Here is an 11734-nt window from a genome sequence, read left to right as displayed (position 1 = left end):
GATTTGTGTTTCATGTTTCATGCTTGCAGCCCTAAGAACACAATATTGTAATTACAGTAAGCTCCTTACACTCTGATACAATTATTGAGGTGAGGAGTTTATGTTGTCACGTGGAAGTGGGACCTTATGCTCTTTCAATTTAGAAAACAACACAAAGAAATTTGATCCTGGAACATATGCCACATCTTTGTGGGATGAATTTATGCCACCAGAGAGCAGCTGGGCAGCAATACATTTATCACCTTGCTCCTGCAAACGGATTTGGCGGCACACATCCACAAAGGAGTGCTTTGCGAAGGCGTGCAGACAGGTCAGCCGTGGAGGGACTCCAGTCATCCTTCTCTCAGGTTAAAATACCGATACCACTATGCAGAAGATGACAAACTTTCATCAGTAATTCCTGCTGTACATAGTACTGGCTAAATTTAAAGTCAGTGAGGAGTTTACCCCTCGCAAACTCACAGTTAATGTAAAATCACAGACTGCTGGTCCGACTGTCACTGACTTATATGACGCATACATGCCTCCCAAATTTCTTAGATGTAGGTGAAACGTGTTGTCCGTGGTAGACATTACAAACGTTACAGGAGGCATCTGGTCTGTAAATATTGTTGCTGGAAAGCTGAACAAATGAAAAGCTGAAAAAAGTCACATCCACCCCATAGATATATATTTTATTTCATTTTATGCAACTTGGGCGACAGCTAGCTACTGTTTGATGCAGATTACACTCTGGACACACCAGCAGCCCATCACAGGGTAAAAGCAGACAGACACACACACACACACACACACACACACACACACACACACACACACACTTTCAAACATGTGAAATTTCATTTTACATGCAGAAAATAAGGGCACAAATGCATGAAGAATATGCACCTAAATACAGAAAGAGGCAGAAGATGAGTCTCAAACTACAGATATTCTCTCTGTGAATAGCAGCCACACCACTGAGAGGCTCTCCTGTTAACTCCTCCGGCACGGTTTTATATTGATTAGAAAACTGATGATTCAGTCTTTCACATTTGTGATGAACAAGTAGTGACAGCTTGTGGTGTAGTCAAGACCACCTAACCCGACACCGAGTCAAGACCAAGAACTGAGGGGGGGCAAGACTTTGAAAATGAGCTTCTGATACCCAGGTGGCCTTCGGGTACTCCGACTATAGATCGAGCATAATTATTTGAAGCGTACATATTGAGGGATGTGGTTGAGGAAAGTACAAAATAGACCTGGTATTTTTATAAAGATAAAAAAAAAACTTTTTTCCAAAAATGTGTTTTCACTCAAAAGGTCCTGGATTCAAATACCACCCAGAACCTTTCTGTGTGGAGTTTGCATGTTCTCCCTGTGTGTGATTGCATACAAAAAAACATGTATGCGAGGTGAACTACTGACCCTAAATAGCCCCTCAGTGAACGAGAGTGTGTGTGGCCGTCTGTCTCTGTGTTTTCCCTGGTGAGCTGGTGACCTGTCCGGCTTTTGAACGCTTTCTTTTTATATTCTTCAGCTTCACAGAATGTGTGTTGTCTGATGAGTTTTTTTTTTTTTTTTAAACTTTGAAAGTATATTTCATCATCGTTATTGCTGGATTGCAACTGTTGCCTGTTAAACTGCTGTTTGAGCGCGGCGGACCCCCTCCTCTCCCTCGTTACCGCCGGCCTTTACCACCCACATATGGACGCCCGTTTGTCTGCTTAATGCAGGTTTTCGGGGGCTCCGTGGGAGCAGAATAAGAGAGCCAGATGTTCCCGAGCACCCTATGAAGGTCACAGCCGCCGGTCTGATGGCGATGCGCGGTTCTGATCGAGGGCAGATGTTCCCGGGGTTATCCATTCCATATGGCCGCCGCTCGTCCGTGGGCCTTTTCACAGCACGGCGCTTGTAAACACGCCTCGCTTTGCTGCTCGCTCTTTTTTTTTTTTTTTTTCTACCCCTGTTAAACATGTCCTAAATCCAATCACCTAGTCGCTCTAAAGGGGATGATGTTGATGAATGGGAATGTGTAGTGGTAGTAGTGACCTATAAGCCCCTACTGAGATTACAGGCAGGCAAACAGCCAGCCGGCCGGACGGGCGGCCAGGGCACCGGGGAAACGGCCAGAGCTTAAAGAGGGATTGTTTGGATAGACAATGGTGTCTACCTGATTTTAATCCCCGCTCAGAAAGAGTACAGGAGGATTGCCAGAGTTTAATAAATGAAAGTGCTTCTATAATCAGGATTTGCCAAAGTGCCCCTTTGTGTTAATCGGACATTTTTACAGCATGGTTTTTGACATCTGCCACAGCAAGTGGTGTTAACCCTCCGCTGCCCCAGCTGCAGGCACACAACTCTGCACCGATTTATTTTCATGCAGAATTTGGTTAATTACTTAGTTTTTCTTCATATAATACTCCTAGATGCGGCATAGAGGCTGTTGGAGGAAGGTGGAGAAAGCTTCAGGATGCAGCTGACCTGCAGACATCAGCGACCGCCGCCGAGCCCCATTAGAGGCTAATAGGACGCAGACGTGTAATTAATTCATGGCTAAAATAGAAAGCTGCATTTTAATAATTAAAGTCCGGCGTATCAGCGGTAAAGCATAATAAAATTGTTTTAAAATCAAGGATTACAAGAGTAAATCCCGACGGGCCAGATGTGAGAGCGGGAGGGGCCTGCTGTGCTCCGAGGGGCCAGATTAAACCGAAAATCCCACAAGACCACACTGTCTTTCCCCTGCGGCTTAGGCGCTTGTGTGGACTCAACATGCTGTAATCTGCCGATTAGCTGATATAATCACCTGTAAATACACCTTGGCTATGACGCCGGGCCCCGGCTCTGACCGGCACGTTCAGGATCCACTCAGATGAACCTTGTGGGAAGCGAACGCAGACGGCGGGCTCAGACGGACAGCTGCACCCGACATGCGATCTCACCCAGTTCCCAGAAACTGGAGAGGACAGATCAACGCTCTCTCAGCCTAAATCAGCAACACAATGTGGCTTCGACAACCTTTTTTGTTTTTTTTAAAGCAATATAATCTGATTGAGAATTTCATTGGATGCTATTAAATGTTTATCGAATAACAAATATCTGAGCACAAACTAATTTAGTTTGTGTACAACATGTGGCTTTCTTGCAGCAGTCCAAGAAGGTGGATCCAAGGGTAAAGGTCAATCAAAACTGTCTGTAAGTGTGGTTAAGTGAGGTACTGCAGTCCACTGGATCTTCATCCAGGATAAATTACTTGCTGGTCCCGTCTTGGTCTTACCATCTCTAATTGAACCAGGAATTTATTGTTTGATTCATAGATTAAACACCTATTGGAAATTTTGTTGTTGAGATCCGACTTAGAGAACAGCAGGTTGTGCGAGAAGTCCTGAAACATTAAACAATTGAACACGTGCATTCAGAAATTTTACCCGAAGTTCCAAATAGCCCCAACTTTTCATGAATCCCTATATTTTCCCATAGATTTAGTATCCAGGATATGATCTGGATCACTCTCCAAATGCATTGTCATCTTCCTTGGCACATAGAATACAAGTTTGGAGTGAAATAATCATTTATAATTTCCATATTATGTGAAAAGTCCACAGTTTCCTCTACAAACACAGTTTTAACGTGTTCAGTGTCAAAATACCTCAGAATCGGTCACATTTTTTGGGTTATCCTGGTAACAAACAAAATATGAACATGCACCCCACCACACCGCTACCATTTTTGCTCATGTTGCCGCTGGACTGAAACGGGCCGCGCCCCCACCCACCACCAAGCGTCTCCACCTCCGAGCTGTAATTCGCCTTCACCTCCCCTCGGCTTTCTGCCGACCTCCGTCACAAACAGAAAAAGAACAGCGAGAGCAGTTTGTGCCGTTTGTTCTTTTTAATGCGATGCCATTTAGATTCAGCCTTTCACTCCATTACATCGGATTAAACCATACAAAAAAAGGATTGTAAATTATTTTAGCTTTTTTCTTTTTTTTTTTTTTTTTATTCATGTAAGACACTTTAAAGTCATTCCTGAAAGAGGGAACACATGATTTTGGTTCATAGCACATTAATGTTTCACAAAGGGGGAAAAAAAAGAAAACAACAAGAAATTATTAAGACTACATCAAAAAAAAATGTACAAATCATGGAAGCAAACAATATAAACAATATCTTATATATAAAACATAGCAGGCATAATAAATATTACACATAAACAGAAAATAAACTAAAAGTAAACAGAGTTAACCTATTTGGTTTGGGGGCGATGCTTGGAGTAAAGGTTAATAATGACTCATCTGAAATGTTAATTTTCTTTTTTAATTTTCCCAGACAGAAACCCTTCAACTAAAGCTCTGCAGATTCACTCGTTAAAGAAAATCCACCCCAAACCTCTTTTTAACCTCTTGTTAAAGTTGCCAAAACTAACAAAAAAACAGGTAAATATCCTTATTTCCCCCTTTTTACTCTCAGGTTTTCTGTGTGGTTTTTCATACGTCGATGCCTCAAGCAATCCTACAAGTCACCCAGATTCATTTTTCTTTTTTCTTTTATCAAAGGAAGCATCGTATTATTTGAACATACCAATCCAAAGATGGACACTAAGGAGGGAAATCCTATCCGGCTGCGATTGGATGCGTTGGACCACTTTGTCTTTGGGCTACACGGGTCCCCCGTCTCTGGGTGGCGTTAGCACGGCGGCTCAAGACGGAGACCAGATTTGGTTCAGTCAGGAAGCATTCGCACACACATGCACACAAACACACACACGCACGCACGCACGCACGCATACACACGAACACAAATTCACTGTGTGACTGTAAATGTAAATTCACTCTTTAGTGATTCTTCTACTTTAACAAAGATAACTGTGCAATTTCTTTTTCTTGAAGCAAACCAGGAGTAGTACAAGTGTCGGGAGGTCCGCCTCGGTGCTGCGCTTCTCTCAGAGTCACGTGGAGAGAGAGCCTTTTCAAGTTTGCCGCTCTTCCACTCGGGAGAGGTGCGAGGTTCGGCTCCTTTAGAGGTTTTCAGGCCTGGACGTCCACTCTCAGCTCCTCCTGTAGGGAGGGGGGGGGGGGGGCACGCAGGTCCTCCATCCCCCCCAAGTCCACCTCGAGGTCCCAGCCCCTCTGTTAATGCTACTTCTGTTGCAAAGTGCAAGCAGTTAGTGTCTCGCTGCCTCTCCCTTCCACTGAAGAAATCCAGAAATCAAAATGGAACAGCAAATAGAAATAAAACAAACTAAACAAAAACAAAAAAAAAAAAAGGGGGATTTGTTATTTTTCAGAATGCAAAAAAAATGGTACAGTCAATGTCCCCCCGGAAAAAAAACGAAAAAAAAAAAAAAATTAATCCGGAAGGGAGAAGGCAGTCAGAGAGAGAGTGCATTCATGTCGTAAGAAACGTAGTCCAAGTGTTGTTCATTATTGTCCGGGTAATACCGGTTCGCCGTTTGGAAGAGTGGTTATACCTCCCTGAAGAGACACAAAGAAAGAAAAACAACTGTATTAATGCAAACATTCACTCCATGTTCTAATACAGTTATTAAGGCCTTTCTAAAACGTGCACATTTATTCTCAAGCTAAATGCAAAACATTCAAAAGATAAACACACTAAATCTGTTTTTTTTTTTGTTTTTTAGATTTTATTGCTCTGGGGAAGAGAGAATTTTGAGACTTACGACGCCGTCAGCGTGGAGTTGAGGACGAGAGTGGTGCGTATCCTGTGCAGCTGCGCGAGCGTCAGCTTCTTGTGCTGCTGGTTTGGAGACTTCCTCCTTTTGGGCGACGCTTCCGCCGACTGGCTGGCCTTGTCCAGGCAGGCGGCCGTCTCGCCGTCGGAGCTGTTGCTGGAAGACCTGACGCCCTCGCAGGCGGCCGACTCCCGCCGGTGCAGGGCCTCCGCCCTCCTCAGGGTGGCGCTGAGTTTGTCGCCGACCAGGTCGACGGGGCCCTGGTCGTCGGGCCGGTCCGGGCCGTCGGAGAAGGGGTCCGCCGGGTCCTGGTCCAGCTCCGACAGGCTCCTGCTGTGCGCCAGCGCCGCCGCGTCCCTGTCGGCGCGCCGCGGGTGCTCCTGGCCCTCGGAGCTGAGAGAGTGCGTGTGGGAGGCGGGCGCGTCGGTGTGGACCCGCTGCAGCAGGTTGTCTTCGGAGCGGGACAAGGTCAGCGAGGACTGCCGCTGCAGGCGGGGGCTCCGGGACTGAACGTGGGGCCAGCGGCGAGGCTTGGAGGAGGACGGGACCACCGACAGCTGGGACCCCAGCGACGCATCCTCCTCCTCCTCTTCCTCCTCCTCCTCCTCTTCCTCCTCCTCGATGTCCGCCTGTTCGTGATCTGCCTCCGGACCCTCCCTGTCGCCCTCCTCCTCCTCCGTCTCCTCGCCCTCGCTCTGGCCGGGCGGCGGCTGCAGCTCCCTGAGGAGGGACTCGGGGGAGAGGGTCCCGTAGGCGCTGTCCATGGAGAGGGAGCGGCACTGGGGGTCCAGCGCCGCCTCCTCGTGATCGTGCTCGGAGAAGACGACGGAGTGGACCCTGCGGGGGTTCGACGGCGGCGCCGCCTCAGAGTCTTTCGTGGAAGATCCAGTGAGGTTCATGTTGGCGGCCGGAGGGTCCTGGTGGTCCGCCGGCTCGTCGATGTCCATCACTGAGAGCGTCTCCGTGGAACCGTCCGACAGGCTGAAAGGACGCGATGAGTTCAGGGTCAAACAGGAAGAAGACATTTCTCCATGTGGTTTTTTTTTTTGTGCAGAAGTCCTTTTGTTTCACCTCAATAATAAAAACAACCGATGTGAAAAGAGTGGCTTTTTAATTTGGCCTAAATAATAAAAGAACCTAGAGGATCAAATAGCATGCAATAAGTCGAACTGCTCTATTTTAACAACTTAGTTTAGAAGAGTAAATGTCTCATTATTACTTTTGTGAAGTCAAAATCTCCCTGGAACTGATAAAGCTGCATTTGAGGCATTCACACCTTTACAAAATGCAAATTTTTCCAGTTATCCTTAAATTCATTATTTCAATTGAAAAAAAAAAAAAACTATTTATCATCAAACTGTTCTTTCAGCTTATGTGGATTTTAAGCAATATTCATTTTTTTTACCTGGAATTCTGTTGGTCCTTGTGCCTCAGCAGCGGCGAGCTGGTGGTGGAGTTGCTGCTCTCGTCTTCCTCCTCCTCCTCCTCCTCGCCCCCCGTGCATCTCTTCAGACTCTTCTGCTGCCGGACCACCTCCTCGCTCCGAAGCCTCTGCAGCTGGTTCTGAACCGGGAACAGTTATTTATTCTCATTGAGAAGATGAAAACAGAAAGAAAGAAAGAATACAGTGACAATGTGAGATGGTTTTCTAACCTGGACGTTGCAGATTGCATCTATCCAGCTTCGCCCCTGGGTGGCGCTGTTGGCTTGGAAAGTGTAGGCTGCCACTGCGCTCTTGAACTCATTGAGGTAGATGAGAATGAATGAACCTACAGCAGAAAAAACATGCATGGAGAGTACAATAAATAACTCATTTTCTTCAGATTATAAAAAGAAAATCTATTTGATGAACTGGAATTCGCCTCACCGGGGTCTTTCAGCTCCTTGCAGATGACGTTGTGAATGAGCAGAGGCTGCCGGATGATTTTCACTTTCTCCACTCTCTTCACCGGTTTGGTAATGAGCAGCAGGTCGGTGAACAGGAAACAATACACCTCCATCTGTGGGGGGAAATGAACCACTTTCAGACGTGACACACAGCCCCGGTAATGCTTTCCGGGTTTTATGTGAGAAGCGAGGCGATCAAGACACGAGGCGCAGGTGGCGGCCGTGAAGCGGGGAGCGGAGGTTAAGCGCCGGCTGTGTGTGAGTCAGCCCCGTACCCTGCTGTCTTTCCCTTCTTTCATCCTCAGAGCCCCCTCCAGGTGCAGCTGCCGCGTCTCCTCCGGTGAAATCCCCCTCATGGGAGCCATGAGGTCGAAGTGGTTGTACTCCTTGAGGATCTGATGGCGAGAAGACAAACGCAAGCGTGAATCTCAGTCTCTGATGAGACCCGATGTCTGTGAGCGACTTATAAGTCAGTCCAGACCTTCTCGACTTCCTCGCTGCTGCCCTCCACCGCCTCGTAGGAGTCAATGCGGGCGGAGATGGTGGTCAGCTTCTGCTGCTCCTGACGCTGCCGCATCTGGGAGTCCACGCTGTTGATGAAGCCCTCCACCGCCACCACCTGGCGGAGCGATAACACCAAACTGATCAATCGAGCTCAATGCCAAAGCTCAAGGACGTCTGGAGCCAAGTTTTTCTTCTGTGAGCACACAGCTGTTAAAATCCCGTGAGTCTGCTGCGCGCTCTCCGCCCTCACCATGCTGCTGACGGCGTCGCGGGCCGACGGCTTGTCCGTCTTCTTCAGCACGCTCTTCAGCAGGAGGGGGTATTTGGTCAGCCGCTGGTGCGGCTTGGCCAGCATGTCGGCCAGCTTCAGGCGGTTGCACTGCTTGTGCGTCTCGGCCCACTGAGGAGGGAATCAGAAAAGTTGAGAAGAGTGCCGGCGGCGAACGCCGCGGTGAAGGAATCCGCGTCCAGAGAACTGACCGTGACGTAGGTCCTGAAGAGCTCGTTGTCCCTGAGAAGCGTGCGCATGTACTCCATGCAGCCCTCCTCCTCCATGCAGTAACGGATGTACGGCTGGAAGCGGGAGCCAAACTGAGCACACACACACACACACACACACACACAAAGGCAGGCGTCAATAATAATGCTGCATCAGGATGAGGGGAAAACAGATTCACGTCTCATGCATTGAAATTATGATAAATGTAAAATATTGTGTGATGAAAATTACATTAAATTACAAATACAATTGATTGCAAGCATCAAAAGGTGTTTTCCTATTGTTTGTGCAACTTAATGGCGAGATTTCCTGATATTTTGTGGTAAAATCTGTGCTTTCAGTTGTTCCTATACAGTAATGAATCATTTTAATAACTTAAACTGTGGGTGACCACATTTATTCCATTGTGAACAACACATACATGCGGCTATTTTAAAGTGATTTATCAATAAAAATGATGTATTATAGCTACAAATGTCCGTCAAAGTTAGGTACAAGGCATGAGAGAAAAGTGATTTGTGTGACTGATCAGTTTTGCCTCTCACGTCAGATTTTTGACTTTGAGGTTGTTATTTTTCCCCCACAGTTTGAACCCCGACTGACCGTGCTGAAGCCCTCCTGCAGGTCGGCGGGGTCGAGCAGGGCCCGGGCCTGCCTGGCCTTGTCCAGGACGGGCAGCATGACCTGGTTCCACAGCACCGTGTGGAGGCGGACGATCTCCTGCACGTTGCTGAACAGCTTGGCGGGCTCCACCTCGGTCAGCAGGCCGCTCTCCTGCAGGTTGAGGAGCCCGCAGAGGAAGAGCTGCGCGGGACAGGACACAAAAGCTCAGCCCGACGGACGATAAGGCATCAAAGCTCAACGCTTTCCCAACACGCGGAGATAGCTCCGTCCTTTCTAGACTCCAACAGACACCTTCATTGTGCGTCTTATCTTTTCTCGGGTACAGGAGCGATTTCATCTTGCACAGCGTCGGCAGACTACAGCAGCTTTCTGTGCAACTCACATCAGTGATGACTCGCAGTTTCTTGATGTAGGCGGCCTCGGTTTGCAGCAGCTCCCATATCGCCTCCTGCTGGTGCACCTGCCGCCGGGTCAGCGTCTGCACACACACACAGAAGTATTCAAAATTGTTCTACTGGCTTAAAAAAAAAGTTGCAACATACACACACATATATAGACATGCTATTTTACTTTCTTTTCCTGCTGGTTCTTCTCTTTGTTTCATTCTGCTTGTTTAACACTTCACAGTTTTAACTTCAGAACCGTTTTGTCTCTAAGCCAAATCTCAAAAACTAAACTAGTAACTGAAATGACTATTATTTTTTAGTTCTGCTTCACTCCTTCCTGTCAAGTGACTATATTTGAAACAAGCAACGGCAAATTCATGGCAAACGCAGAATAAATAAATCGGCAAAAAAATGTTTACATAAGTAGGATTTATAGAGGAGTATCACGAGAAATCACTCTACAGTTTCCAAAACGCTGACAGCAGCATGCTCAAGCGATGCATATAAACGGAAATTATGAAAAAGGTTATATAAGGTGATGGTTTCGGCCCCCGGTCCAGGTCCAGTTTGAGTATTGCTGCATATGTGTTAAGAAGTGAATGGGAGAATGTTTAAGCTCAATACTGGGACACAGATGTTTTTATCCAGTTTTACAATCACAAATAGCCTTCATTATATAAGAAGTAAACTAACATGGAATTTTTTTTATTGTACCTAACAGTTCCAAAATATTTATTGAGGGTCACATGAAGGGACAAGGATTTAGATAACAGGGATCTCGGTGATGAATGAGCTGTTTTAAAGGTCAAGTCGTGATCTTGTTGACTTGCAGTCTATTGTGCCATTATGTGCTTACGCAGTGTAATATCTTGACTTGTCGCTGATTATTGTGTTTGAGCTTTTCCATTAAATAAAAGGGGTCATGACAGAAATTAATAACTGTTTTTTTTGGCAAGGTCTCCGATCTTTTCTGGTAAAACGCTGAGCAGCTGAAACCAGCGGCGTTACGTAACGGAGAGCGCGAGGAACCGTACAGCGGCTCCGAAAGCCTCGCAGACACATTAACAGGTGGAGGAGAGCGGCCGGCGTTATCATTTACATAAGCATGGACAGCTCCTCGCAGCAATAAAGCGCTTTACGGGCGTCATTACAGGAAAGCAAACTGCAGGGTAACTACGACAAACGCTGCTGATGATAGGGAAGTAAGTCAGGCCCGTCTGTGTGTCCATTCATCCCATCATCCTCCTCTTCCTCATCATCATCCTCTACCTCTGAGTCGTCCAGCAGCGTCTGCCAGCTGCCCTCCATCGTCAGGTTGGTCTCCTCCTCCTCCTCCTCCCAGGAGTCCTGGTGGAAGGAGAGCTGCCGCGGCACCCTGGGCAGGCCGAACGACGTGTAGGTGTGGAGCTTGCTCTGGAGCTGCTCCAGACGGTCCACCTCCTGCGGGAACAATCACGCGTCCAATTAGCCCGGCCGACTGCTGCAACAGCTGCAACTTAGTATTTCTGTGCTTCTGGCTTGTTGTTAAGACTGTAAGTAAAGAGGAGCGTGTGCAGTATTAACATACAAATCCTGTCCTGAGTGGCGCCTGGATTCTACACCCAACGGTCGCCGTCATTCAGGCCTTTGTTCAAAGCTGGCAGGTCTTATGTAGTTATGAAAATGAGCTCTGTGCATTGAGATCGTTCTAACAATAGAGGGCGAAGGCGAGGGCGAGGGGGTGGGGGTGGGGGAAGGGGTAAAGAGCTACAACGAAACCGAAAGAAATGCAGCAGTCAATAGTCTGATGGAAAAACACTAAACTCCAATCAATTTACTCCAAAGGCGAAAATCCTAGAGGAGATTCATGAGTAAAACTGATACATCTTTTAAAGATGATGGTTCAACCCTGCGAGACGGAGGGTGCCAGAGGTCCAGGATCTCTGGCCCTGAAGGGGTTAAGGGATACAAGGGCTGCTGAAAGGAGAGCAGCCCGCCACTGACAGCTGACTGACAGATACTGTTTCCATCCGACAGCTGTTATTGTGCGGGATGCGAGCCGAGCAGAGGAGTCACTGTGTGTCTGGGCGTGTGCCGCCACTTCATCCGACTCCAGCTTGGATTATTAGAACTGGAAACTTCTGATAAAGATGTCAGCGGCACGGTCTGACATGTCAGTGTC

The 11734-nt window shown here is 47.3% G+C and overlaps 1 protein-coding gene across 7 annotated transcripts in view; it reads right to left on the bottom strand.

Moving 5' to 3' along the window:
• Positions 1–3919: 3919 nt before the first annotated feature.
• Positions 3920–11734, bottom strand: part of plekhg5b (pleckstrin homology domain containing, family G (with RhoGef domain) member 5b) — a 73661-nt gene continuing 65846 nt past the window's right edge. For 5 of the 7 annotated variants that reach the window (XM_030118965.1, XM_030118967.1, XM_030118968.1 and 2 more), the window contains 12 exons: positions 10843–11013; positions 9570–9665; positions 9167–9367; positions 8545–8655; positions 8315–8464; positions 8042–8179; positions 7836–7955; positions 7541–7673; positions 7327–7442; positions 7079–7236; positions 5662–6654; positions 3920–5455 (listed from right to left, as the gene is read on the bottom strand). In XM_030118965.1, coding sequence (XP_029974825.1) covers positions 5446–5455; positions 5662–6654; positions 7079–7236; positions 7327–7442; positions 7541–7673; positions 7836–7955; positions 8042–8179; positions 8315–8464; positions 8545–8655; positions 9167–9367; positions 9570–9665; positions 10843–11013 — 2397 coding nt within the window. In that variant the 3' untranslated portion in view covers positions 3920–5445. Of the gene's footprint in view, positions 5456–5657; positions 6655–7078; positions 7237–7326; positions 7443–7540; positions 7674–7835; positions 7956–8041; positions 8180–8314; positions 8465–8544; positions 8656–9166; positions 9368–9569; positions 9666–10842; positions 11014–11734 lie in introns of those variants that run through there. The other 2 variants (XM_030118966.1, XM_030118964.1) reach the window with 1 other exon arrangement.

This window comes from Salarias fasciatus, chromosome 20, assembly GCF_902148845.1.
Source record: "Salarias fasciatus chromosome 20, fSalaFa1.1, whole genome shotgun sequence".
Classification (NCBI taxonomy): Eukaryota; Metazoa; Chordata; class Actinopteri; order Blenniiformes; family Blenniidae; genus Salarias; species Salarias fasciatus.
This window is presented reverse-complemented; position numbering and strand designations above follow the sequence as displayed.